Raw genomic sequence first — 27195 nt, forward strand, 5'->3', positions numbered from 1 at the left:
GGGTAAGAAGGTGGGTGGGTGCGTGATGAGAGTGGAGGCTGACCTGGCTGTGTGGCCTTGGGCAAGCAGATCACCGTCTCTAGTTCTTGTGTCTTCTACATGTTGGGAGGCTAGTGACCCTACCCCGCACTGCCTGGAACATGGTGAGGGCTCCCTGCAGTTGAATCATTTTTCTTTTTTTTTTGAGTCAGAGTGTCACTCTGGTGCCCAGGATGGAATGCAGTGGCGTGATCTTGGCTCACTGCAACCGCCACCTCCTGGGTTCTAGTGATTCTGCAGCCTCCCAGGTAGTTGGGAATACAGGCATGTGCCAATGCACCTGGCCAATTTATATATATATATACACACACACACACATACACACACACACAGAGACACACACATATATATACTTATATATACACACACATATATATGTGTATATATATATATAATTTTTTGAGATGAAGTCTCTGTCACCTAGGCTGGAGTGCAGAGGTGCAATCTTGGCTCACTGCAACCTCCGTCTCCCAGGTTCAAGTGATTCTCCTGCCTCAGTTTCCTGAGTATCTGGGATTACAGGCACTAGCCACCATGCCTGGCTAATTTTTGTATTTTTAGTAGAGACAGGGTTTCCCCATGTTGGTCAGGCTGGTCTTGAACTCCTAACCTCAAATAATCCACCTGCCTCGGCCTCCCAAAGTGCTGGGATTACAGGTGTGACCTACCACGCCTGACCCCAATTTTTATATTTTTAGTAGAGATGGTGTTTCACCATATTGGCCAAGCCGGTCTCAAACTCCTGACCTCAGGTGATCCACCCACATTGGCCTCCCAAATTGCTGGGATTACAGGGTGAGCTACCACACCTGGTCATAAATTTTCAATAATAGTAATGGTTATTACACAGCAATACGACTACACTCTTTACTTATTTAGAGACGGATTCTTGCTTTGTCACCCAGGCTGGAGTACAGTGGCCTCAGCCTGCTGAGTACCTCGGACTATGTGCCATCATGCCTGGCTAATTTTTGTATTTTTAGTAGAGACAGGGTTTCACCATGTTGGTCAGGCTGGTGAAACTGGCTAATTTCGCTTATTTTCTGTAGAGATGAGATCTCACCATGTTGCCCAGACTCTTCACCTCAAGCGATCCTCCCACCTTGGCCTCCCATGAGCTGAGTCCTGAGTGGTGAGGAAGGACCCATTTGGAGAGATGGGGAAGGGCATTCCAGTAGAGGGGACAGCATAGGCAAAGGTCCAGGGGATAGAAGGGGCATGGGGGTATTTTTCAGACGGAGTCTCACTCTGCTGCCAGGCTGGAGTGCAATGACACGATCTTGGTTCACGGAAACCTCTGCCTCCTGGGTTCAAGCGACTCTCCTGCCTCAGCCTCCCAAGTAGCTGGGACGACAGGCGTGTGCCACCACATCTGGCTAATTTTTGTATTTTTTAGTAGAGATGGAGTTTCACCATGTTGGATGGTCTCGATCTCTTGACCTCGTGATCCACCCACTGTGGCCTCCCAAAGTGCTGGGATTACAAGCATGAGCCACCATGCCCGGCCCGAGGGGGGTGTTTAAGGAGCAGCCTAGGCCGGATGCGGTGGCTCACGCCTGTAATCCCAGCACACTCGGAGCCTAAGACGGGAGGACTGCCTGAGCCCAGGAGTTTGAGACTAGCCTGGGCAACAGAGTGAGACCCCATCTCTATTAAAAAATAAAAATAAATATAAAAAATGGAGCAGCAAGGCGGCCATCATGGCAGGAGGGAGGGGGTGAGGGAACCGGAGGGCAGGAGAAGGAAGGGCAAAGGACTTTTATCTCCTTTCCCAAGCTGGGGTGAGGAATATGGATGCTGGAGCATAGCTTCCTGCGGGATGAAGTCTCCTGGGGACCCCCCTCTCGCCTGACTGCCCACAGGCTTCTGAGCGGAGTGTCTGGCCAGGTGATGTCTACACAAGCCTTCCCTTGTCCAGCCTCCAACCCTTACCCACCCCTGCCACACTGATATCCCCCTAGGTAGACCCTCCTGCTGCCCCAGCCCTCAAAGAGCCTTCAGAGACCAAGCCGGGCTGAGTCATGGGGTATGGGCACGGCTGACTCCAGAGGGGTAGAATTTCTGATATTCCTGAACTTGGGGGTAATCAGGAGCCTAACAAGAAAAAAGCAACACTGCTGGAGAGTTTCCGAGGCTCATGGGCAAACCCATCTGCTCAGGACTCAGCCTCCTCGATGCCCTGGAAGGGACAGCCCCTGCACTGGTTTCTGCCTCCAGAGCGGCAAGGTGGACAGGGGATGCGGTAAGGGGTGTGGGGGAACTGAAAGGGGGGCTTCAGACTCACCAGCTGCAAACAGCAAGATGGTCCAGGGCATCTCTCCCCGGCGTTTGGCTGGGAAATCCGGCTGAGGCCAGAGTGGCCCAAGGCTCCCCGCCAACTCCTCCTGTGAGGCCAGATCGGGGAAAGGAGAACCAGGGCTGATTCTCGAGCTGAGTTTCCTCACTGGCAGGAAGTTGCACACACAGGCTTGGGCAGTGAAAGGGGCTCTCTACTCTCCCCGCCTCTTCCCCAAACGCACATCAGACCCGCGCACCTCTCTGACTGTGGTTCTTCAGATTAGAGGGGAAAAAAATGGATGAGATGGTTAGGTGGTTTTCACATTTTTTTCTCTCCCACTTTTTTTTTTGAGACGGAGTCTCATTCTGTTACCAGGCTGGACTGCAGTGGCACGATCTCAGCTCACTGCAACCTCTGCCTCCCAGGTTCAAGCCATTCTCCTGCCTCAGCCTCCCGAGTAGCTGGGACTATAGGCATGTGCCACCATGCCCAGCTAATTTTTGTATTTTTAGTAAAGACGGGGTTTCACAATGTTAGCCAGGATGGTCTCGATCTCTTGACCTCATGATCCACCCGCCTCGGCCTCCCAAAGTGCTGGGATTACAAGCGTGAGCTACCACGCCCAGCCTTTTCTCTTTCCTAAAAGACCTCCAGGGAATGAGACAGGGTGACAGCAGTGGAGTGTTAGTGAAACCCACGCCCAAGACACAAACCACAGCCTAACCAGCACCAACATTTAAACAAATATGGGCAGGAGTGAGAGGGTATGGTAGGTAGGGCTTGGCCTCTGTGACCTCAGGCATGGCTTGCCTTCTTTGAGGCCTCAGTATACTGCTCTGCAGAATGAGGCTAAGAGTAGCATACATTAGGCCGAGAGCAGTGGCTCACTCCTGTAATCCCAGCACTTTGGGAGGCCGAGGCAGGTGGATCACCTGAGGTCAGGAGTTTGAGACCAGCCTAACATGGTGAAACCCTGTTTCTACTAAATACAAAAAAATGAGCTGGGCATGGTAGCACATGCCTGTAATCCCAGCTACTCGGGAGGTTGAGGCAGGAGAATCACTTGAACCCGGGAGGCAGAGGTTGTGGTGAGCTGAGATTGCGCCATTGCACTCCAGCCTGGGTAACAAGAGTGAAACTCCGTCTCAGAAAAAAAGGGAAGGTGTGGTGGTTCACACCTGTAATCCCCATACTTTGGGAAGCTGAAGCAAGTGGATCATGAGATCAGGAGATCGAGACCATCCTGGCCAGCATGGTGAAACCCCATCTCTACTAAAAATGCAAAAATTAGCTGGACGTGGTGGCGGATGCCTGTAATTCCAGCTATTCAGAAGGCTGAAGCAGAATAGCTTGAACTTGGGAGGCGGAGGTTGCAGTGAGCTGAGATTGCACCACTGCACTCCAGCCTGGACAACAGAGCAAGACTCTGTCTCAAAAAAAAAAAAAAAAAAAAAAAGAGTAGTGGAGATTAGATTGAAAGAACTTGTAGTATGAAATGCAATGCCTAGTGGGTAGTGAGTACTCATAAGGAAAGTTACATGGAGGAAAAAGGCTCAGAAGTTTGATCAGCCACCTGAAAGGGAATACTAGTTCCAGATCAATTCCGGATATACTTTGTGATATAGTTCGCAGGATAAACTGCCTCCTGTTTCAGCCCAGAAACTTCCATGTTTCTCTTACTACTGGGTTTGCATTTATCTTTTCTGTTTAAGCTAAGCAGTTCTGCTTGGAGGTTTGGACCCAGCAAGGATGTGGCATGTGGTCATCAAACACCAAAAAGTGTCATCAGAGTGAAGTTTCTTCTTTGGACACAGAAGGCTCATTCCAACCTCAGGGCCTTTGCACACACTATTTCCCCAGCCTGGAATACAAATCTATCAACCTGGGCAAATCCTACTTCTCCTACAGGTCTCGGTTTAAAAGTATCACTTCTAGGAAAACTTTCCAGACCCTCTGGACTTAGAACAATCCCCTAGCTAATTCTCCTACAGTGCCCTGTACTATTGCTTTACTCCAGTTGGCATGCTTGTATCTTCAAGGAATTTGCTCATTTCATCAAAGTTGTCAAACGTATTGGTGTAAAGTTGTTCATATCTCCTTACTGTCCTTTTAATCTCTGTAGGGTCTGTAGTGATGTTCCTTCTTTCACTCCTGACAACAGAAATTGGTGAAGTCTATCTCCTTGTCTCTTAACGGTCTTGCTAGAAGCTAATCATTGCTACTGACCTTTCCGAAGTGTCACAGTTTGACTCTGTTGTTTTATTTTCTGTTTTTTATTTTATTGCCTTTTGGCATGACTTTGTTCTTTTTTTTTGGTTCCCTTATGTTCAATTAGCTCTTCTTTTCCTAGCTCACTTTTAATTAATTTAAACTTCACAAGTAGGCATTTGTATTAATAGTTTTTTTTTTTTTTTTTTTTTTAAAGATGGGGTTTCACCATGTTGGCCAGGCTGGTCTTGAACTCCTGACCTCAGGTGATCCACCCACCTTGGCCTCCAAAGTGCTTGGATTACAGGTGTGAGCCACCACACCCGGCCATTAATAGCTTCTTAAGATAGATGCTTTAAAAAGTGTGTGCTGAAGAAAAGAAAAGAGAAAAAAAAGACCAAGTTTTTTTTTTTTGGAGACAGAATTTCGCTCTTGCTGCCCAGGCTGGAGTGCAATGGCGCGATCTTGGCTCATTGCGACCTTCACCTCCCAGGTTCAAGTGATTCTCCTGCCTCGGCCTCCTGAGTAGTTGGGATTACAGGCATGCACCACCATACCTGGCTAATTTTGTATTTTCAGTAGTGATGGGGTTTCTCCATGTTGGTCAGGCTGGTCTTGAACTCCTGACTTCAGGTAATCCACCTGCCTCAGCCTCCCAAAGTGCTGAGATTACAGGTTTGAGCCACTGCACCCAGCCAACTCTTTTGAAATTTTTTTGTTTGTTTGTTTTCACCTGGGTGCAGGTGAGCTAAGGCCGAAAAGGGCCTGTTTGTTTTTTAGATGGGGTTTTGCTCTTTTGCCCAGGCTGGAGTGCAGTAGCATGATCTCTTGGCTCACTGTAACTTCTGCCTCCCAAGTTTGAGTGATTCTCCTGCCTCAGTCTCTGGAGTAGCTCGGATTACTGGTACCTACTACCATGCCCTGATAATGTTTTGTATTTTTAGTAGAGATGGAATTTCATCATGTTGGCCAGGATTGTCTCCATCTCTAGACATTGTGATCTGCCCACCTTGGCCTCCCAAAGTGCTAGGATTCCAGGCGTGAGTCACTTTCAAGATTTCTTTCTTTTTTAAAATAGAGATGGGGACTTGATATGTTGTCCAGGCTGGTCATGAACTCCTGAACTCAAGCAATCCTCTTACCTTGGCCTCCCAAAGTGTTGGGATTACAAGCGTGAGCCACTATGCCTGGCCTTTGTAATTTTTTCTTTACTTTTTTTTTTTGAGACAGGGTCTCACTTTGTTGCCCAGGCTGGAGCGCAGTGGCGTGATCTCAGCGTGCTGCAACATCCACCTTCCGGGTTTAAGCAATTCACCTGCCTCAGCCTCATGAGTAGCTGGAATTACAGGTGTGCGCCACTATGGCTGGCTAAGTTTGTATTTTTAGTCAAGACAGTCGAATTTTGTATTTCAACATGTTGGCCAGGCTGATTTTGAACTCCTAACCTCAAATGATCCGCCGACCTCCTGAAGTCCTAGGATTACAGGCATGAGCCACCATGCCTGGCCTCCATGATTTCTTAACACAGCTTTCCTCTCCTCCGGCAGCACAGGGATGCGGTCTGTGTCGTCACCTGCGGTGTCCCCAGTGTCTCTCACCGTGCTAGGCACATCATAAATATTTCTCCGTCATCTGACCTGACAGTGAAAAAAACATCCATTCAAGCCACTTTCATGCCTGTATGCTGGGTGCATAGGAGATGGAGTTAAAAGAGATTCCTGGCTTATTTTTCCCCCCAATTGAGTACTGAGCATCATAATGTTCCCAGAATTGTGCCAGAGACGTCAGGATGAATGCAAATAGCTCCTGCCCTCAAGGAGCTCAGAGTTCAAGAAGAGCCAGACAAGAAGATAAGGAGAATCCAGTGGTGAAATGCAGCAACAGAGGCAGTGGCTGAGGGGGCCCAACCCAGCTACAGCAGGGTCAGGGAAGGCTTGTGATTGACATTGATAGAGGCAGGAGGCCAATGCCTAGGCACATAGGGGCAGGTCCCCGGTTGAAACCCCATCTCCAAGGCAAAGACAGTTTAAAGCCCAAAAGTCAAGCTACAAGTCAAATCCAGGCACTGGACTGAGAACCTGTCTTCCCGTTTGGCACGCTTTCTTCTGATTGATCCCCAGCCTTCACCTATTGTACGTGTACCTACACCTTCCTAATTGGTTTTCTTTTTTTTTTTTTTTTGAGACAGAGTCTTGCTCCGTCACCAGGCGCCAGGCTGGAGTGCAGTGGTGTAATCTTGGCTCACTGCAACCTCCGCCTCCTGGGTTCAAGCAATTCTCCTGCCTCAGCCTCCCGAGTACCTGGGACTACAGGTGTGCACCACCACGCCCAGCTAATTTTTGTATTTTTAGTAGAGACGGGGTTTCAACATGTTGGCCAGGATGGTCTCGATCTCTTGACCTCGTGATCCGCCCGCCTCGGCCTCCCAAAGTGCTGTGATTACAGGCGTGAGCCACCGCGCCCGGCCCCTAATTGATTTTCTATACTGATGTGCCCACTTTGGAGTGGTGTCTTTGCTTTAATCTCTTTTGCATACTCACAAACCAATCAGCACACACTCCGCAGTGTGAGTCCATAACAAGCCTTGGACCCAGCCACACTGAGAGAGAAACCACACCCCCACAACCCCCACATCTCCTCTATGCTGAGAGCTGTCGTTTCGCTCAAAACGATTCTTCTCCCATCCTCACCCTTCAGTTGACAGTGTTTCCTCCTTCTTCTTGGATGCAGGACAAGAGCTCGGGAACCACTGACTGCAGGTACAAGCTATAACACAGGAAGGCTGAGTGGGCAGGGTGCCTCAGTGGCAGGCCTTCCTGGGTGTGTGTGTGTGGGAGGCATCACCCACCGTAGGTGTCCCTGGTTGGCAAAGTGGCTGAGAAAAATCCTGAGTCAATATGGTGCAGGAATCTACAACCTGGAATTCTGGGTTTTGTTTTTTTTGAGACAGGGTCTCTCTCTTGTTGCACAGGCTGGAGTGCAGTAGGGCAATCATGGCTCACTGAAGCCTCAACCTCCTGGGCTCAAGCGATCCTCCTGCCTCAGGTTCTTGTGTTGCTGGAACTACAGGTGCGTGCCACCATGCCCAGCTAATTAAAAAAATTTTTTTTTGTAGAGATGGGATCTCACTCTGTTGCCCAGGCTGGTCTTGAACTCCTGGGCTCAAGCAATCGTCCAAACTTGGCCTCCCAAAGTGCTAGGATTACAGGCGTGAACCACTGCATCTGGCTTGGACGGTATCTGTTTTATTGACTGTCAGATGCCCGGTGAATAATTAGGGAGGAGAGTTTTTGGTTTTGTTTACTCAAGGGGTATGAATCGCCCATTCATACTCCAGAGGTCAGTGAGAATAGTGGAGTGGAGTGCTCCAGGCACCCAACCTTGCACAGAAACATTGAAAAAACAGGCAAAAAAAAAAAGAAAAAAAAAAAAAGACCTGTCAGAATTGACTTTATCTGAGCTCTAGTGTTAAGTAAAAATGACTGGAGGACATTGTTTTAGATTGTTTCTACATTGAGCCCCAACAGAGAAGACTAAAAATCAAAATGGAGTCACTCATGCTAAAGCTCTACATCACCAAACTGAAACTGAGCTGTTTTCTGATCTTCCTCATGATTGCTGCCTGATTCTAGTCTATGATCACAAATAAAGCCAACTGAGATATTTAATTGAATTAGTTGTAATTAATTGTAATTTTGGCTGGGCGCGGTGGCTCACGCCTGTAATCCCAGCACTTTGGGAGGCCGAGGCGGGTGGATCACGAGGTCAAGAGATCGAGACCATCCTGGTCAACATGGTGAAACCCCGTCTCTACTAAAAATACAAAAAATTAGCTGGGCATGGTGGCGCGTATCTGTAATCCCAGCTACTCAGGAGGTTGAGGCAGGAGAATTGCCTGAACCCAGGAGGCGAAGGTTGCGGTGAGCCGAGATCGAGCCATTGCACTCCAGCCTGGGTAAAAAGAGCGAAACTCCGTCTCAAAAAAAAAAAAAAAAAATTGTAATTTTGTCCTTTGACACTGGAGAATCAAGGTTTTTTTGTTTTTGTTTTGAGACGGAATCTTGCTTTGCTGCATCTCAGCCAGAGGGCAATAGCATGATCTCGGCTCACTGCAACCTCCGCCTCTTGGGTTCAGGTGATTCTCGTCTCAGCCTCCTGAGTAGCTGGAATTACAGGTAGGTGTGCGCCACCATACTCGGCTAATTTTTGTATTTTTAGTAGAGATGTGGTTTCACCATGTTGGCCAGACAGGTCTTGAACTCCTGACCTCAGGTGATCTTCCCTCCTCAGCCTCCTAAAGAGCTGGGATTACAGGCATCAGCCAGGGAGCACAGCTGGGAAAATCAAGGTTTGTGCCAACCGAACGAAAACTGAATTGTGAAAAAGGCACCTTGACTGGAAGGAAAGCTCCATGGTGTTTTCACCTGCCCTTGACCCATGTCCTTCGCCAGCACTGCAGAAGTCTTGAAGTCAGGCCAGGCACAGTGGCTCACGCCTGTAATCCCAGCACTTTGGGAGGCTGAGATGGGTGGATCACGAGGTCAGGAGATCGAGACCATCCTGGCCAACATAGTGAAACCCCATTTCTACTAAAAATACAAAAATTAGCTGGGGGTGGTGGTGTGTGCCTATAATCTCAGCTACCTGGGAGGCTGAGGCAGAAGAACTGCTTGAATCAGGGAGTCAGAGGTTGCAGTGAGCGAGATTGTGCCACTGCACTCCAGCCTGGTGACAGAGCAAGACTCTCTCAAAAAAAAAGAAAAGAAGTCTTGAAGACAGCGGCCTGTGTTCCCAGTCCTGGCTCCTTCGAGAGCAGAGCAGTCCCCATTCGCAAAGTAGTCACATGTCATATGATGACAATTCCATCAGCGGTGCATCACACAGACAGTGTTGTTCTCATAGATGACCTTGCCATATTTTTACTGTATCATTTTATGTTTAGATATACAAATACATTAAGTGTTATAGTTACCTACAAACTTCAGTACAGGAACATGCTAGAGGTTTGAATCCTAGAATCAATAGGCCATGCCTTATAGGAGTGTAGTCGGCTACCCCATCAACATTAGGTAGGTACAGTCCGTGATGTTCGCACAATGATGAAATTGCTTAATGATGTATTTCTCAGGAAAAAAAAAAAAAAAAAAAAAATATATATATATATATATATATATATATATATATATATATATATATTTGAGACACGGTCTCGCTCTGTCACCCAGGTAGGAGTGCTATGGTGTGATTATAGCTCACGGCAGCCAGGACTCCTTGGGCTCAGGTGATCCTCCCACCTCAGCCTTCCTAGTAGCTGGGATGACAGATGTGCATCACCATGCCCAGATAATTTTTGTAGCTTTTGTAGTCTCGTGGTTTCGCCATATTGCCCAGGCTGGTCTCAATTCCTGGACTCAAGTGATCTGCCTGCCTCAGCCTCCCAAAGTGGTATTAATCTTCAACTCAGAGAGCCCGGGGTGAAAAGCTACAGTGAGTTTCTTTGGGCAGGCCGGGTACAGTGGCTCATGCTGGTAATCCCAATGTGAGCCACCATGCCTGCCCGCCCACCCCCCCTTTTTTTTTTTTTTGAGACAGTTTTGCTCTTGTTGCCCAGGCTGGAGCGCAATGGCATGATCTCAGCTCACCGCAACATTCACCTCCTGGGTTCAAGCGATTCTCCTACCTCAGCCTCTCCAGTAGCTGGGATTACAGGCATGTGCCACCAAGCCTGGCTAATTTCATTTTTTTTTTTTTTGAGACAGAGCCTCGCTCTGTTGCCCAGGCTGGAATGCAGTGGCATGATCTCAACTCACTGCAACTTCTGCTACCTGGGTTCAAGAGATTCTCCTGTCTCAGCCTCCTGAGTAGCTGGGATTACAGGTGCGTGACACCACACCCAGCTAATTTTTGTATTATTAGTAGAGACAGTCTCACCATGTTGGCCAGACTGGTCTCGAACTCCTTACTTCAGGTGATCCGCCCACCTCTGCCTCCCAAAGTGCCAGGATTACAGGCATGAGCCACTGTGCCTGACCTAATTTTGTAGTTTTAGTAGAGTTGGGATTTCTCCATGTTGGTAAGGCTAGTTTCAATCTCCCAACCTCAGGTGACCTGCCCGCCTCAGCCTCCCAAAGTGTTGGGATTATAGGCATGAGCCACTGCACCTGGCCTTTTTTTCTTTTTAAAAGTATCCCCATTGTTAAGCCAGGCATGACTATATCGCGTTGGTCTGTTCTAATATGTCTGGAAGCTACAGAAGGATTGACTCAAGGTGCCTGTCTTCAATTCAGAATGCATTCCTTGAAAACACTGTAGGGGACCGGGCGCGGTGGCTCACGCCTGTAATCCCAGCACTTTGGGAGGCTGAGGTGGGTGGATCACGAGGTCAAGAGATCAAGACCATCCTGGTCAACATGGTGAAACCCATCTCTACTAAAAATACAAAAAATTAGCTGGGCATGGTGGTGCGTGCCTGTAATCCCAGCTACTCAGGAGGCTGAGGCAGGAGAACTGCCTGAATCCAGGAGGTGGAGGTTGCGGTGAGCCGAGATCGCGCCATTGCACTCCAGCCTCGGTAACAAGAGCGAAACTCTGTCTCAAAAAAAAAAAAAAAAAAAAGAAAACATGGTAGGGGGAAGGAAGAACCCACATCCGCCTGGGACAAAAGATTATGATGGAAGAAAACCACAGATGAGCCAAAGCCTGGGATGAAATGCTGCAGTGAAAGTTTCTTTGGGCAATGAGAGCCTTCTAAAGGCACCTATATATACTGAATTATTTATTTATTTATTTTAGATGGAGTCTCGCTCTGTCACCCAGGCTGGAGTGCAGTGGCGCAGTCTTGGCTCACTGCAACCTCCACCTCTCGGGTTCAAGCGATTCTCCTGCCTCAGCCTCCCTAGCTAGGATTACAGGCACCCATGTAACGGCACCAAGCCCAGCTAATTTTTGCATTTTTAGTAGAGATGGGGTTTCACTATGTTGGCCAGGCTGGTCTCTAACTTCTGACCTCAGGTGATCCACCCACCTTGGCCTCCCAAAGTGCTGGGATTACAGGCATGAGGCACTGCGCCTGGCCTATACTGAAGAATTTAGAATGCAATGTGCATGCCCCCTGAAGTCCCTAAACTGTCACCTCTGGTGGATCACCAGGCTCAGCATAAGCAGGAAGTAAAGGCTGAAGCGGAGTTGTCAGCATCCTGCTTAAGCCCTGGAGTATCCCCTCATAGATCTGCAGACAGTGGGAAAGGGTATTTTGTGTGTGTGTTCATGAGACAGGACCTCACTGTTACCAAGGGTGGAGTGCAGTGGTTCCATCATGGCTCACTGCAGCCTTGAACTTCTGGGCTCAAGTGAACCTCCTGCCTCTGCCTCTGGAGTAGCTAGGACTATAGGTGCACGCCACCATACCTGGTTAATTTTTTATTATTTTGTAGAGATGGTGGGGCGGGGGCAAGAGAGTCTGTCTATGTTGCCAAGGCTGGTCTCAAATCGCTCAAGTGATTCTCTTACTTCAGCCTCCCAAAGTGCTGGGATTACAAGCATGAGCGCCCAGCTAGAAGTTTTTTCATTTTGCTATCTTTTCCTCTCTGTAACATAAAATAAAAAAACTCCTACAACAAAAAGACAAACAACCTAATTTTTAAATGGGCAAAAGACATTAACAGATTTCTTTCCAAAGAAGATATACACATGACCAAGAAGCAGATAAAAAGATGCTTAACCTTACTATTCATTAGGGAAATGCACATACACTAGGTTGGCTATTAAAAACAAAACAAAACAAAAAAAAACAGGGCTGGGCGTGGTGGTCATGCTTGTAATCCCAGCACTTCGGGAGGCTGAGGTGGGCAGATCACTTGAGGCCAGGAGTTCGAGACCAACTTGGGCAACATGGGATAAACCCTGTCTCTATTATAAATACAAAAATTAACTTGGCGTGGTGCTGCGAGTCTGTAATCCCAGCTACTTGGGAGGCTGAGGCATGAGAATCACTTGAACTTGGGAGATGGAGGTTGCAGTTACTGCACTCCAGCCTAAGTGAACGAGTGAGACTCTGTTGCAAAAAAAAAAAAAAAAAGAAAAGAAACAAAACAGAAAGTAACAAGTATTGGTGAGGATGTGGAGAAACTGGAACCCTCACACATGGTTGGTGGGAATGGAAAACAGCACAGCTGCTGGGAAAAACACTTTGGTTCCTCAAAAAGTTAAACATAGAAATACTATAGGGTCCAGCAATTCCACCACTAGATCTATACCCCAAAGAACTGAAAGCAGGTAATGAAAATACACATACATACATGTTAACAGCAGCTGTACTCACAATAGCTAAAAGGTTGAAATAACCCTACTGTCCATCAGTAATGAATGGCTAAAGAAATTGTGGGGCCAGGCACAGTGGCTCACACCTTACAGTGCTTTGGGCAGTGAGCCACGAGAATCACTTAAGCCCAGGAGTTAAAGACCAGCCTGGGTAACATACGGAGGCTGGTATGTCGCTATAAAAAATAATTAGGCAGGTGTAGTCTCAGCTACTTGGGAGGCTGAGGTGGATCACTTGAGCTGGGGAAATGGAGGGTGCGGTGAGCTGTGATCATACCACTGCACTCCAGCTTGAGTGACAGTGAGACTGTGTCTCAAAAAAAGAAAGAAAAAGAAAAAGAAAAATTGAAATTGTGGTATGTGCATACAATAGAATACTACTCAGCCATAAAAAGGAATTAAATATTGATACATGGACTAACCCTAGAAACATGCTAAACAAAAGACGTTAAATACAAATGGTGACACATTGTCTGCTTCCATACATATGACATTTAGAGACCGAAAGCAGATTGCTGATTGCCAGAGGCTGGGGGCGAAGTGGAATGAGGAGTTGATACAGGAGGTGGGAAGAAATTATTTAGGCAGATAGTGAGGGCAAAGAGTGCTCAGCAGAATTTCTTTTCTTTCTTTTTATTTTTTTTCTTGAGACAGAGTCTCATTCTGTTGCCAGGTGCTAGGCTGGAGTGCAATGGCGCAATCTTGGCTCACTGCAACCTCCGCCTTCCAGGTTCAAGCAATTCTCCCACCTTAGCCTCCCGAGTAGATGGGACTAGAGGCGCACACCACCATGCCCAGCTAATTTTTGTATTTTAGTAGAGATGGGGTTTCACTATGTTAGCCAGGATGGTCTCGATCTCTTAACCTCGTGATCCACCCACCTCGACCTTCCAAAATGCTGGGATTACAGGCGTCAGCCACCGAGACTGGCCCAGAATTTCTTTTCTAACAGAAAGTAGCCCCACCTCGGCCAGGCACGGGGCCTCATGACTGTAATCCCTGCACTTTGGAAGGCCGAGGCGGGCGGATCACGAGGTCAGGAGTTTGAGACCAGCCTGGCCAATATGGTGAAACCTTGTCTGTACTAAAAATACAAAAATTAGGCAGGCATGGTGGTGTGCGCCTGTAGTCCCAGCTACTCGGGAGGCCGAGGCAGAAGAATCGCTTGAACCTGGGAGGCGGAGGCTGCAGTGAGCCGAGATCGCACCACTGCACTCCAGCCTGGGTGACAGAGCGAGACTCTTGTCTCAAAAAATAAAATAAAAATCCATTAAAGGCCGGGCGCGGTGGCTCACGCCTGTAATCCCAGCACTTTGGGAGGCCGAGGCGGGTGGATCACGAGGTCAAGAGATCGAGACCATCCTGGTCAACATAGTGAAACCCCATCTCTATTAAAAACACCAAAAAAATTAGCCGGGCGTGGTGGCGCGTGCCTGTAGTCCCAGCTACTCAGGAGGCTGAGGCAGGAGAATTGCCTGAACCCAGGAGGCGGAGGTTGCGGTGAGCCGATATCGCGCCATTGCACTCCAGCCTGGGTAACAAGAGCGAAACTCCGTCTCCAAAAAAAAAAAAAAAAAAAAAAAAAAAAAAAAAAAAAAAAATCCATTAAAAAAGAATCACCCTTAAAGTGCTTATAGTGCAGGTAGAAAAAATAAAAATTAAAAAAAAAAAAAGGAATCACCCATTCTCCACTATTACTTCAAAATGTCCAAGCAGCGAGGAAAATGATAGAAAAACTTGGGAGTGAAAAGGAATACCAAACCGATATTACAAAGAGCTGCCACTTCCCCAAATTTTCTAAAAGTAGGAAAGTGCCAACAACAACCAGTTGTATTTGAGGAGTGTTTGTCATCACCTGCCAACTTTTTCTGGGTCTATCTTTGAAGACTAAACATTTCCATGTACACTGTTTATGTTTCGACGGGAATCAAATAACAGATTATTATTTACTGAGGGCCTACGATGTGCGACGCATTGAGGAAGTAAGCACTCAACAGGCATTTCACCTATCCCACGACAGCCCAGTGGGGTAGGCCTATTATCCCCACTTTGCAGAAGAGGAAACTGAGGCTCAAATAATGGGTAGGGTGGGAGCTGAACCAGGCAAAGTGGCTCCCATTCCCACACTCTCCTCACCTCTTCCTACCTGGGCTGTCGTTTTTCTGACCCGCGGCTACTGTAATGACTCTGTTTACCTGCTGGCCCTTGAGTTTTGAGACCGTTGGGGTACAAAGTGTGGCCACACCCCTCCCCTGTCTATAAGCCAGGAAAGCCAACCGCTCAATAGGAACCGAGCCTCATCTCAATGCTCACAGCCGCTCTATAGGGTGGTCGTTCCAGCACTCCCAACTTACTAGTAAACTGATACACTGATGCTCCTAATACGCAAAAGGCGTCGAAACGGGCCACGCTCCCAGACCAACCAAAACACCACGCCACAGGTATCTCTGCCCCACCCCAGCTGAGCCTTTTTATAAGCGAGCCCTACGGGTCGCGTACAGGGCCACGCCCAGTCGCTATTTTTTTGGTCCACTGTACCCCGTGGATCCAGCCAAAGGTTGTCATGCGCGGCGCACTCTGGGAAAACTGCGGGGAGATGCCTAAGAGGATCCTGCCGCCTCTAACTTTAGTTGTCTTAGCTATTGCCTACAAAAGATGCACTATCATGGCACTTATTTTTGTCATTTTCCTCCACCAGCGGCCGAGACCAGAGCCGAACCCTTTGAGAAAAATGTTTCAAGACAGTTGAGTGTCTCCGGGCGCCTCAGGCATTCATTCGGACAGCCTGCCTCTCTCGGGGTCCTTCACTTTTGGCACTGCTGGTTACAGACAACCGACAGAAGCGGCTGCCAATGAACTCAGCCGAGTAGGACGGAGGCAGGGCTAGCGCTTAAAGGAGCCGTGACCCCTTTGCAGACCAGAGGGTGACCCGGATGATGGCGGCCGACGCGGCCCTAGCCCTGGCGTTATGGCTACTAATGCCACCAGTAGTGGTGGCAGGGGCGGGACCTCCGCCAATCCAGGACGGTGAGTTCACGTTCCTGTTGCCGGCGGGGAGGAAGCAGTGTTTCTACCAGTCTGCGCCGGCCAACGCAAGCCTTGAGACCGAGTACCAGGTAGAGGGTCGAGGGCTAGGCAGCCAGCGGAGTCAGGGAGAGGGGGCGTGGCCACGCAGCTGAGGCGAGGCGCGCTTTAGGGGGAAGAGGGAGGAGTCCGTGCGTGGGAGCGCGGGGGCGGGGCTGGAAAGAGATGGACAGATGGGGCGGGGACGGCGTGTGGGAGCGGAAGGGGAGGGAGTAATAAAGAAGGTGGGGCTAGAGTGATACATCCAGAGGGGGCGGGGCCAACGAGAAGTATAGGTAGCCTCTGAGAGGACAGGACTCTCGCTGCTGGGCGTGGCGATAATGCTGATAGGTCGACGACGGGGGCGTTGCTGACAAGCCTTTCTCGGGGGGTTAGACTAAGGAAAAAGGCAGGGCCTATCGTCTTTTGGAGGCGGAGCTAACCGGGGGCGTGGCCAGGTAAACGTCCTTCAAGGACTTTTGATAGGTGCGTGGTCAGCTGAGCTCGAAGTATGGATCCCAAGCTGTCATATCAATGAGGGTGGAGGCAAGGGGCGCAGCCATTGGGACAGGTTGGGGTGGGACCGGTTGTGGGTGTGCCGGCATTCAGGTAAGCCCTTGGTGGTCTGTATGGGTCAGTGTGTGGTTCAGCCATAGCCCTCTTTGGCAGGCGCCCTTGGCCTACCGATAGCCCTTCACCCGCTCTTACCTGTCCCCCAGGTGATTGGAGGTGCTGGGCTGGACGTGGACTTCACTCTGGAGAGCCCTCAGGGCGTGCTGTTGGTCAGCGAGTCCCGCAAGGCTGATGGGGTACACACGTGAGTTCAGTCCGGCTGCCTGCCTAGGTTCAGTTACAGCCCTGCGCCTCCCAGGTGGCCTCAGGTTACCGCCCTGACTGCCCCACTGAGTTGGCTGGCTGGCCACCCTGGGTCATGTTTGTGGGTCTGTCTGTCTGCCCAGGGTGGAGCCAACGGAGGCCGGGGACTACAAGCTGTGCTTTGACAACTCCTTCAGCACCATCTCCGAGAAGCTGGTGTTCTTTGAACTGATCTTTGACAGCCTTCAGGATGACGAGGAGGTCGAAGGATGGGCAGAGGCTGTGGAGCCCGAGGAGATGCTGGATGTTAAAATGGAGGACATCAAGGTATGTCCAGGCTGCGCTGGGGCCACTCCTTCCAGATCTCTTAGGATTCAGCTGGGGTGCCCCTCATTGGCCTGACCCACCCTCCCGTCTGTACTGGTGCCCTCAACTGAACTATAGTAACAGTAGCAGCAATTAAAATAGTTCATTTCAGGCCATGCATGGTGGCTCACACCTGTAATCCCAGCACTTTGGGAGGCTGAGGCGAGTGGATCACCTGAGATCAGGAGTTCAAGACCAGCCTGGCCAACATGGTGAAACGCCATCTCTCCTAAAAATACAAAATATTAGCCAGGTGTGATGGCAGGCACCTATAATCCCAGCTATTTGGCAGCCTGAGGCAGGAGAATCACTTGAACCCAGGAGGCAGAGGTTGCAGCGAGCCAAAATCGCACCATTGCACTCCAGCCTGGGGAATGAGAAAGAAACTCTGTCTCAAAAAAACAAAAAACAAAAAAAACCCGGCAGTTCATTTCTAGGTATAAACCTGATTTGAAGGTTTAAGGAACTCGTATCATAAATAACTCATACCGTAAATCTCCATAACCATCTTGTGAAGTAGACCTTGTGGTCAAATTATACCCATTTTACAGGTGGGAAAAGTGAGATACAGGATGGCTGAGCAACTCAAGGGTACACAGACCAACTAGCAGAGCTGGCACTGAACCCAGACTAGTTTCAGCAACTGTGCTCTTAACCACAAGCAAATATGTTCTGTACATTTATTACTGTTTTAATTAACTATTGTTTTATTTTCTTTAGACAGATCTCTCTTGGTTACCCAGGCTGGATTGCAGTGGTGCGATCTCAGCTCACTGCAATCTCTACCTCTCAGGTTCAAGTGATTCTCCTGCCTCAGCCTCCTAAGTAGCTGTGCTACCATGCCCAGCTAAGTTTTGTATTTTTAGTAGAGACAGGGTTTCACCATGTTGGCCAGGTTGGTCTCGAACTCTTGATCTCAGGGGATCTGCCCACCTCAGCCTCTCAAAGTTCTGGGATTACAGATGTGAGCCATAGCGAGGCAGGGTCTTGCTCTGTCACTCAGGGCAGAGTGCAGTGGTGTGATCATAGCCCATTGCAGCTTCAAGCTCCTGGGCTCAAGCAATCCTGCCACCTCAGTGGCACTGCAGATGTACACTACCATGCCTGGATAATTTTTCATTTTCTGTAGAGATGAGGTTTCGCCATGTTGCCCAGGGTGGTCTTGAACTCTTGGGTTTAAGTGATCCTCCTGTCTTGGTCTCTTAGTGTTTTGATTACAGGTGTAATCTTGCCTCAGCCTCCTGAGTAGCTGGGATTACAGTTGCACACCACCACCCATCTAATTTTTTGTATAGTTTGTAGAGATGGGGTTTTGCTATGTAGACCAGGCTGGTCTCAAACTCCTCGGCTCAAGTGATCCTCCCACCTCAGTGTCCCAAAGTGCTGGGATTACAGGCGTGAGCCACCTTGCTCGTCCTTGTACATTTATTTAGGCATTAAATTTTCACAGTAATTTGGAAGCTTATAGAAGAGGAAACAGGCTCAGAGAAGTTAAGTTGCTCACAGTCACACAGCCAGTGAGTGGCAGAGTGAGGACTTGAACTTAGCCTGAACAAGTCTGTGTTTGCAGTTGTACCTCCCTGGGCTAACACAGCCTCCCTCCATATCACCAGGTTTTTTGGGTCTCTGGTCCCCAACGGGTGGCCTGACCCTTCCACTCCCTCTGCCCTGTAGGAGTCCATTGAGACTATGCGGACCCGGCTGGAACGCAGCATCCAGATGCTGACGCTGCTGAGGGCCTTCGAGGCACGTGACCGCAACCTGCAAGAGGGGAACCTGGAGCGGGTCAACTTCTGGTCGGCTGTCAGCGTGGCAGTGCTGCTGCTGGTGGCCGTGCTGCAGGTCTGCACGCTCAAGCGCTTCTTCCAGGACAAGCGCCCAGTGCCCACGTAGCCCCTGCCGCAGAAGGAACAGGGGACGAAGGAGGGGCAATGGGGTGTGCGCATGTGAGACTTGGGGGTCCCTCCCCAATTTTAGGTTCCTGCCAAAGCAGGAGTGTGCAGTCAGGGCCCGAGGTCTGGCCCTGTGAGTCTCCTTCCATCCTCAGCGGGCAGGGAACGCCTCTGGCTTGCAGAAGGGGCGGCTCAGCGGCTGCATTGACGTTTCTGGAAATCTCGCAGGATGGGCACTGCAGTGTTGGAATGGGAGCCTCGGGTTTCCTGGCCCCTTTACTGTAAATGTGCCTTAATCTAAGCCTTCCATCTTGTATGAGCATTGCCTGGTGTGGGGCAGGGCATAACAAGGACACCTGGGTCCTCCAAGCCAAGTTGAGGATAGAACACCAGGAAAGGGCCTGTAAGACCACCTGCCCCGCCCCCTCTCCCTGTAGGGGCTCCACACAGGCATGAGTGGTGGCCCCACCAACGTCTAGGCAGAAGCCTCCTGGAACAAAGGGTGGTGTGGCCTGGGCATCGGAGTCAATAAATTATGGTCAGAAAATCACAGAGCCTGCTGACTGGGGCTCAGGGACACCAGCCGGGACAGACTGGCCCCGAAAGGGCAGCCAGACAGGCGGGAGGGGCCTCCCACGAAGCTCAGAAGAAAGGTCGTGCGGGAGCCGATGGAGGTGGTCGCCTGGCACAAGAGAAAAATCAGAAAGCAAAGTTTAACTGAGCCCTGGCTGAGCCACGAGGCCTGGGCTTCCCCATGACAGGGTGAGAAGCAGGGACTGAGGGTAGGAAGGGGGTGAAGTGCTGGGGTCCCTGCTCCACCAGGCAGCAAGCAGCCAGGCCTGTGTGCATGGGGGTGTGTGGGGGAGGGGAGAAGATCTGCTCGCACTCCTGATGCGCTAAAGTAAAAGCTCTTCGTGTATCGAGTGGCTTCCTCTGAAAGGTGACCCCCCTGAAAGCAGAGCCCTCAGGGAGTGAGGTGTGAGGCGCTTATGGCTGTAGGGACGTGGGCGTCCTTGTGGGAGGCCTGATGGGGGAGGTGGTGCCCACGTCCCCAGCCTGAACACCAACACAAGAGGCCCACACAGCAGCCACCAGCAGCGTCTTCCCTTTATTTTAGTTTATTAATAGGATACAGAGTGCAGGCACTTACAGTGGTCAAACTGAGCGAGGAGTGGGTGAGGTCTGCTCAGAGGCCGCCCGGGGCCCACCCTGTCAGAGTGGCATGGGCGGGAGCTGAGAGGCCCCCAAGGTCCCCCCTGCCACCACCATCCACATAGCCCCAAGCCCAGCCACCCTGGGGGACCCGGGAGGAGGAGGAGGAGAGAGGAGTAGAGCGAGGCTGGCCCGGGCCAATGGCTCCGGGCCTGGCAAAGGCACCTCTGGTAGCCGAGGCTGGGCCGGGCTCAGGCTGTGTGGTTAATATGGCCAAGAAGGACTATGTACAACTCAGGCCTGGCAGCTGGGCACTGCTGAGCCCACGGGGCCAGGCTCACCACTGGGGAGCTCCTGCTGATGGGAAGCTGACGTGCCCCTGTGCCCCAGCAAGGCCTGGGGACACAGGCGCCCTTGGTGCCCCCACTTCTAGAAGGCCCCTGCCCTACGTGGGCTTTCCCAGGCCAAGAAGACCCTGGCAGAGTCCCCCAGGCTGGACCCCTCATTCAAGATGGTGTCGAGGGTGCAGGTCCCCCCTCTGTCACCCTGAGACCCCATCCTCCAAAGTGCAACACCCAGCGCCCCCTGCCTGGAGCTCCAGGGCCCTTTCTTGCAGTGTGGTGTCCAGCCAGGCACAGGGGCCGGCCCTGGACCCGGGCCAGGGTTAGGGAAGAGGCCAGGGCTGCCCATGGGAGCCTGGTCCCAGCATAGGGGCGGCGGAGGGCCCCAGACCACCGAAGCTCCTGCACCATGGGTGCGTGAGGCCCCCCAAGAGCATGCCCCCACTCGAGGCCTAGTCGAGCAGGGATGGCTCGGCTGGGCGGATAATGGTGGGCCGGCTGGGCGCAGCAGGGGGTCTTCTGCTGCAAAGAGAATAAAGACAGGTGGGGAGGGGGAGACGGCAGTGAGGCCGTGAGCCAGAGGCAGGCCTGGTCGAGGACCCAGCCCCCACCCACACGCCACCCAGGGGTGCTCCCCAGGCTGACGGCTCTGCAAGCCACCAGGGTGCTGGGGAGAAGTTTGCTGAACCCAGGCATCGATTCACCTACTGTTTGACCCTTGGTGAGTTTCCTGCCCTCCCTGGGCCTCAGCTTCCCCACTGGATAAGTAGAGAGAATAAAGCCCGGCCCACAGGGTAAGGTGAGGCAGGCAGAGGCAGGAAGAAGAAGGTAAACAGTGAGAGAAGGTGCCCAGCCTGAGGGATCCCAGCTGCCTGGTAGCGCACCCCAGTGGGCAGTCACCGGGCTCCCCTACTCTATGACTCCAAACAAGCCTCTTGGCCTCTCTGGGCCTGCTTCTCGGCCAGCCAAACGGGGATGAGGACAATTCCTCCATTCCAGCAGCTGGGCACGTGCAGAGAGCTCACTGGGAGGCAGTGAGGCTGGAGGAGAGACCCCAGGGTGCAGGCATTTGGGGTGGAGGGTGGGGGGTTGGCCTTACCTGGGCACTCCTGGGGGGATCCCTGGGGGGATCCGAACTGGCCGCGATGGGATCTGAGGTGGGGCCGGGAAGAGGTCATTGTTGGCAAACACGCTCTGGGGTCCAGGCCGGTACGGGATTGGGGGTGGTAAGGAGGAGGTTGCTGTCCCCACGGGCAGAGGAATCATGGGGGGCCCTGGAGTGGGACCCCTCACTGCTGGGGGCCGGCCTGGGGGGTGCACGCTGGACACAGGTCGGCGCTGTGGAGTAGGGCTGTGAGGAAGGAGAGGGTGTGAGCTACAGATGGAGTGGGAATCCCAGCCATGCCAATTGTGGCTGCCAGAGCCCAAGGCGGGGGCAGGCTGGGGGGACAGTGCAGGCACAGGGGTATCCTCCCACCCCAACCTGAGTGCCAGACCCACCTTCCCTTGCCCCCGGCCCCCAAGGGCTTCTGTTGCCTTCTGACCTCATCCCCACAACCCCCACGTGGCCAGGCACTTCCCACTCACAGGGCTCCCTCAGGTCTCCGGCCCTGGGATCCACCCTCACAGCCAGACACTTCCAGAGTCCTCCAGATCAAGCCTTAAAGCCTTCAGGGGCCATGGAACACACAAGCCCTTCCCAGACACCCAGGTTCCCTCCTGGGCCCCAGCACCTGCCGCCTGCAGGCCTAGGTGCAATGTACTCCCCCTAGGGAACACCATGGCTCCCCGAGGGCTCTGTAGGGCGCCCCCCTGTGACTGCCTCAATGGCCTACACTCCATCTGACAGCTCGGGGGCGGGGCAGCTCTGGCCACACCTTCTGTTTGCCCCACCAGAGCCTCCCACCAGCCCTTCTCTGTGCTCCAGGAGGCTCATCTTCGTTCTGTGGCTGCTGCCCCTTGAGCCTCTTACCCTGGCTTCCATTTGGGCAGTGCCGATGGAAGGCACCAGCAGAGGGCAGACGGGGTGTATTTATTCACGGCTTCCAGCCCTAGAGCTCCAAGGCTGGCTGGCCCCCGTTCCCCCTCTCTCCCTTCTCAGGCCTCAGCAGGGCAGCATCTCCCACTGTGCCCAGCCTGGGGGCTGCCCCTTCTCCTGCCCACCCTTAGGCTGTGTCCCGTTTCCTGCCAGGACCCTGCAGGACACGAGGGGAGGACAGGAACCCGCAGGCTGCACGCTTGTGGGTAGGGGAACCAGGCTCCCGGACCTGTGGCTGCTGGGGCTCTGGAGCCAGGTGTCATCGACGGGCGGGGGCACGGGCGTGGACACGGTGCTGGTGCTGATGTCGCCGATGATGTTCAGTGCCTCCTTGAGGGCGTGGTACATGCGCAGCATGTCGTCCCGCCGCTGCGCCTGGTCGGCTGACTCCTCCATGAGGCTGCTCTGGTCTGCCGAGGAGTACAGGTAGGCCAGCAGCTCATGGTGGATGAAGGCCTTTGTCTGCGGACAGGGGTTGGGGAGGCTCAGGCTTCTGTATCACCCCAACCCAGAACCCATAGTGACTGCTGGAAATACATCTCCCACAGGGCAAGGCCACCTCCAGACTTCTTTGAGAAATCTTGCTCTGTCGCCCAGGCTGGAGTATAGTGGCTCAATCTTGGCTCGCTGCAACCTCTGCCTCCCAGGTTCAAGCAATTCTGCTGCCTCAGCCTCCCGAGTAGCTGAGACCACAGGCACACACCACCATGTTTGGCTAATTTTTGTAGCGATGGGGTTTTACCATGTGGCCCAGGCTATTAATGAGATTCTTATTCAACTTACTCCTAGTATCTTGTCTCTTCTATTGACATCTTTTCTCCTGTCTTAGCTTCTTATTTATTTCCTTAACCTTGGCAGAATAATCCTGTTATATTTTTATTTGTTTATGTTTTTGTGACAGTCTCACTCTATCACCCAGGCTGCAGTGCAATCTCGGCTCACTGCAACCTGCATCTCCTGGGTTCAAGCAATTCTTGTGCCTCAACCTCCCAAGTAGCTGGGACTATAGGTGTGCGCCACCACCCCCATCTAATTTTTGTATTTTTAGTAGAGACAGGGTTTCACCATGTTGGTCAGGCTGGTCTCCAACTCCCAACCTCAGATGATCCACCCGCCTTGGCCTCCCAAAGTGCTGGGATTACAGGCATGAGCCACTGCTCCAGCCCCAAAGCTGGTTTATAAAGCTTTCTGAGTGGCTAGTACCACGCCAAAGGCATGACCCACAAATGTCCTGAACCCTCCAGCAGCCTGAGCTGGAGATCGTATCAACACAGCTGCATTTCACAGAAAAGGAGCTCAAAGCCCTGAGAGTCTCCAGGGAACCTGGGGCCAGGCAGGTGACGCCCATGAGGAAGACAGGCTGTGCACCCAGTCCATCAGGACACAGCAGCTGCCCAACACGACCTGAAGGCATGGTTGCAACCAGAGTGAACGTGGGTTTGAATCCTAAGGGACTTGGGGCAGGTTACTTTATCTCTCGGGCCTCCAGTTTTCTGTCTGTGAAATGGAGTGCAGTGGCATTACCATAGCTCACTGCAGCCTCAACCTCCTGGGCTCAAGCGATCCTTCTGCCTCAGCCTCCCAAAGTGCCAGGACTACAAACTGGTGTGAGCCAGGGTGCCTGGCTTCCTTCTCATTTTTTTTTTTTTTTGAGATGGAGTGTCACTCTGTTGCCCAAGCTGGAGTGCAGTGGCATGATCTCGGCTCACTGCAACCTCTGCCTCCCAGGTTCGAGCCACTGTCCTGCCTTAGCTTCCTGAGTAGATGGATTACAGGTGCCCACCACCACAGAGAAGACAGCATTTCTCCCTCGTGCAGTTAGTCTGAGGCCGGCATAAAGTAATTGAGAGAAGGTGCACATCTGCGGTGTTTGTTCCAGTTAGTGGACTCGATGGGACCATGGACCCAGTATGGCTTGGAAGCCCTAGGGTTTCCCAAAGAGATTGGCCATACAGATTTCGGTGTTTAAAGGGTGGTGACTTGTTCTAATTTGTTGTTGTTACTGTTGTTGGAAACAAGGTCTTGCTCTGTCGCTCGGGCTGGAGTGCAGTGGCATGACCACAGCTTACTGCAGCCTCAACCTCCTGGGCTCAAGTGATCCTCTCACCTCAGCCTCCCAAAGTGCTACAAACAGGTGTGAGCCAGGATGCCTGACCTCCTTCTCATTTTTTTGAGATGGAGTCTCACTCTATTGCCTAGGCTGGAATGCAATGGCACGATTTCAGTTCATGGCAACCTCCACCTCCCGGGTTCAAGTGATTCTCCTGCCTCAGCTTCCCAAGTAGCTGAGATTACAGGCATGTGCCACCATGCCTGGCTAATTTTTGTATTTTTAGTACAGATGGGGTTTTGCCATGCTGGTCAGGCTGGTTTCAAACTGACCTCAAGTGATCCACCCGCCTCGGCATCCCAAAGTGCTGGGATTAAGTGTGAGCCCCCGCGCCCGGCCGCCTCCGTCTCATTTTCAGTGCTCCACTCACATTGTTGATCATGAGGTGCATGATGGTCTTTGGCATGAGGTCACGGATGGACTTGTTGATGATGGCCACGTACGAGTCCACCAGGTTGCGAATGGTCTCCACCTGCCGCTCCAGCTGGGGGTCCATGGAGAAGGTGTTCTCCTGGGCCCCGTCCTCGTTTTCTGCCTGCAAGTGGGAGGTGAGGTGCTTAGGGGTGACCTTGGCCTGGGGCGAGTCCTGGTTCTCTGGTAACCATCTGCCCTACTGTCCCATCAATAACCAACCTCAGGCTGGCCCCTGACAGCCCCACTGGTACTAGGCAGGCTTGCTTGCCCCGGGCCAGAGCTGCCCAAACAATGGGGTGATCCTGGCTGATGCTGGGGTGAATCCCCTCACCTGGGTATTGGAACATGGTTTTTTTTGTTGTTGTTTTTGATACAGTCTTTCTATGTCACCCAGGCTGCAGTGCAGTGGCACAAACACAGCTCACTGCAGCCTCAACCTCCTAGGGGCGCTCAAGTGATCCTCACACCTTAGCCCCCTGGAGTAGCTGGGATTACAGAGGTGTGCCGCCATGCCTGGGTATGCTTTGTATTTTTTGGAGAGACAGGGTTTTGCAACATTGCCCACCCAGGCTGTTCTTGAACTCCTGGGCTCAAACGATCTGCCCGTGTCAGTCTCCCACAGTGCTGGGATTACAGGTGTGAGCCACCGTGCCCGACCTTGGGACATTTTATTTTATTTTTGAGATGAAGTCCTGCTCTGTCGCCCAGGCTGGAGTGCAATGGCGTTATCTCAGCTCACTGCAACCTCCGCCTCCTAGGTACGAGTGATTCTCCTGCCTCAGCCTCCCGAGTAACTAGGATTACAGGCATGTACCACCATGCCTAATTTTTGTAGTTTTAGTAGAGTTGGGGTTTCACCATGTTGGTCAGGGCGATCTCAAACTCTTGAGCTCAAGTGATCTGCTCGCTTCGGCCTCCCAAAGTGCTGGGACTACAGGCGTGAGCCACCCACTGTGCCCGGCTGAGACATTTTAATGTTGGGGCCAAGTGTGGCCATGTTCACTCTACCTCAAGGATGGAAGGGGAAAAGAGAGAACAAAGCAGGTGGAACCCCATCCCCTGCATGCCCCGGTCATTGGCTTCAGCGAGAGAACTTTCTGGTCCTGATGACAAAGTGCCCCAATTTCTCCTTTGCTTGCTCAAGTGGGCATCTGCTACATGACTTCAGAGACTCCTGGCTAACGTGGCCTGGAAATGATCTGTCCTGGGGAAAGCCAGCTCTGTTTCCTCTCCTGGGAGGGGGCTGCCGGGCCTGAGGTATGCCAGCTGCGCAGGGCAGCTCCTCACCTGGTCCTTCTCGGGGTAGACGCCGGCTCGGAGGAAGGAGGCCTTCCAGCTGTCGACGTCCTCCTGGGAGTCACAGGCCAGCTCGATCTGCCGCAGGTCCTTGTAGACATTTCTGCGGGGGTGAGGGGGCATGCTTGACCCTGACCATGGGCCTGGCAGACCACCCAGAGGCATGGGCTCTGGGGGTCCTTCTAACTGATTAGGAACCCAATCCTAACCCAGGTTTCACCAGGTCATGCCGAGGGGTCGCTGTGAGTGATGCCTACAGCACACAGAAGAGTGCTGAGCACAAGCTCACCAAGTGTCTACGTTTGTTTCTGTTGGATCAGCCGACTCCTCTCCTTTCCTGGTGCCCTAGAGGTGGGCATGTGTCTCCCGACACCCACTGTGGCTGGGGAGCTCCAACTGGGGCATTTGCACGAAAGCCCAAAGCAGCGCTGTCCACCAGAACTTTATTTGCATTTTTGTGTTTTTTAAAAAAAAGTTGGCCAGGCACGGTGGCTCACACCTGTAATCCCAACACTTTGGGAGGCCGAGGTGGATGGATCACCTGAAGTCAGGAGTTGAGACCAGGCTGGCCAATATGGTAAAACCCCGTCAATACTAAAACACAAAAAATTAGCTGGGCATGGTGGCAGGCGCCTGTAATCCCAGCTACTCAGGAGGCTGAGGCAGAAGAATTGCTTGAACCTGGGAGGTGGAGGTTGCAGTGAGGTAAGATCACACCCTGCTCTCCAGCCTGGGCAACAGAGTGAGACTGTCTCAAAAACAAAACAATTTTTTAAGGGTTAGGCGTGGTGGCTCACACTTGTAATCCCAGCACTTTGGGAGGCTGAGGCAGGGGAATCGCTTGAGCTCAGGAGTTAGAAACC

The 27195-nt window shown here is 51.8% G+C and overlaps 3 protein-coding genes across 11 annotated transcripts in view; 1 reads left to right on the plus strand and 2 right to left on the minus strand.

Moving 5' to 3' along the window:
* Positions 1-15266, minus strand: part of CUNH19orf38 (chromosome unknown C19orf38 homolog) — a 36805-nt gene extending 21539 nt beyond the window's left edge. For both annotated transcript variants that reach the window (XM_012436447.2, XM_064381857.1), the window contains exons 1-3: positions 15199-15266; positions 5971-6162; positions 2324-2423 (exon numbers count right to left, since the gene is read on the minus strand). In XM_012436447.2, coding sequence (XP_012291870.2) covers positions 2324-2423; positions 5971-6015 — 145 coding nt within the window. In that variant the 5' untranslated portion in view covers positions 6016-6162; positions 15199-15266. The remainder of the gene's footprint in view (positions 1-2323; positions 2424-5970; positions 6163-15198) is intronic.
* Positions 15267-15648: 382 nt separating this feature from the next.
* On the plus strand, positions 15649-19531 carry TMED1 (transmembrane p24 trafficking protein 1). Of its 2 annotated transcripts, none has more exons than XM_012435927.2 (4): positions 15649-15960; positions 16627-16724; positions 16867-17050; positions 18764-19531. In XM_012435927.2, exons 1-4 carry the CDS (start codon positions 15778-15780, stop codon positions 18980-18982), a joined length of 684 nt encoding a protein of 227 aa, XP_012291350.1. In that variant the 5' UTR covers positions 15649-15777; the 3' UTR covers positions 18983-19531. The 2 variants fall into 2 exon arrangements, with proteins under 2 accessions (XP_012291350.1, XP_012291351.1); XM_012435928.3 differs by lacking the exon at positions 15649-15960 and adding an exon at positions 16389-16516.
* Positions 18497-27195, minus strand: part of DNM2 (dynamin 2) — a 106401-nt gene continuing 97702 nt past the window's right edge. For 3 of the 7 annotated variants that reach the window (XM_064381861.1, XM_064381860.1, XM_064381858.1), the window contains 5 exons: positions 26324-26435; positions 24993-25157; positions 22742-22974; positions 21574-21825; positions 20071-20996 (listed from right to left, as the gene is read on the minus strand). In XM_064381861.1, coding sequence (XP_064237931.1) covers positions 20927-20996; positions 21574-21825; positions 22742-22974; positions 24993-25157; positions 26324-26435 — 832 coding nt within the window. In that variant the 3' untranslated portion in view covers positions 20071-20926. Of the gene's footprint in view, positions 19664-20070; positions 20997-21573; positions 21826-22741; positions 22975-24992; positions 25158-26323; positions 26436-27195 lie in introns of those variants that run through there. The other 4 variants (XM_064381864.1, XM_064381862.1, XM_064381863.1 and 1 more) reach the window with 2 other exon arrangements.

Source organism: Aotus nancymaae, unplaced genomic scaffold (assembly GCF_030222135.1).
Source record: "Aotus nancymaae isolate 86718 unplaced genomic scaffold, 86718_ANA_hifiasm-v0.15.2.pri h1tg000028l, whole genome shotgun sequence".
Classification (NCBI taxonomy): Eukaryota; Metazoa; Chordata; class Mammalia; order Primates; family Aotidae; genus Aotus; species Aotus nancymaae.

Excerpts from the sequence above, each read along its gene's own strand:
- TMED1 (XM_012435927.2), top strand. The coding sequence starts at position 15,778 with ATGATGGCGGCCGACGCGGCCCTAGCCCTGGCGTTATGGCTACTAATG. Across the intron at positions 16,725-16,866 it reads AAGGCTGATGGGGTACACAC|GGTGGAGCCAACGGAGGCCG; the intron begins GTGAGTTCAGTC and ends CTGTCTGCCCAG. Across the intron at positions 17,051-18,763 it reads TTAAAATGGAGGACATCAAG|GAGTCCATTGAGACTATGCG; the intron begins GTATGTCCAGGC and ends TCTGCCCTGTAG.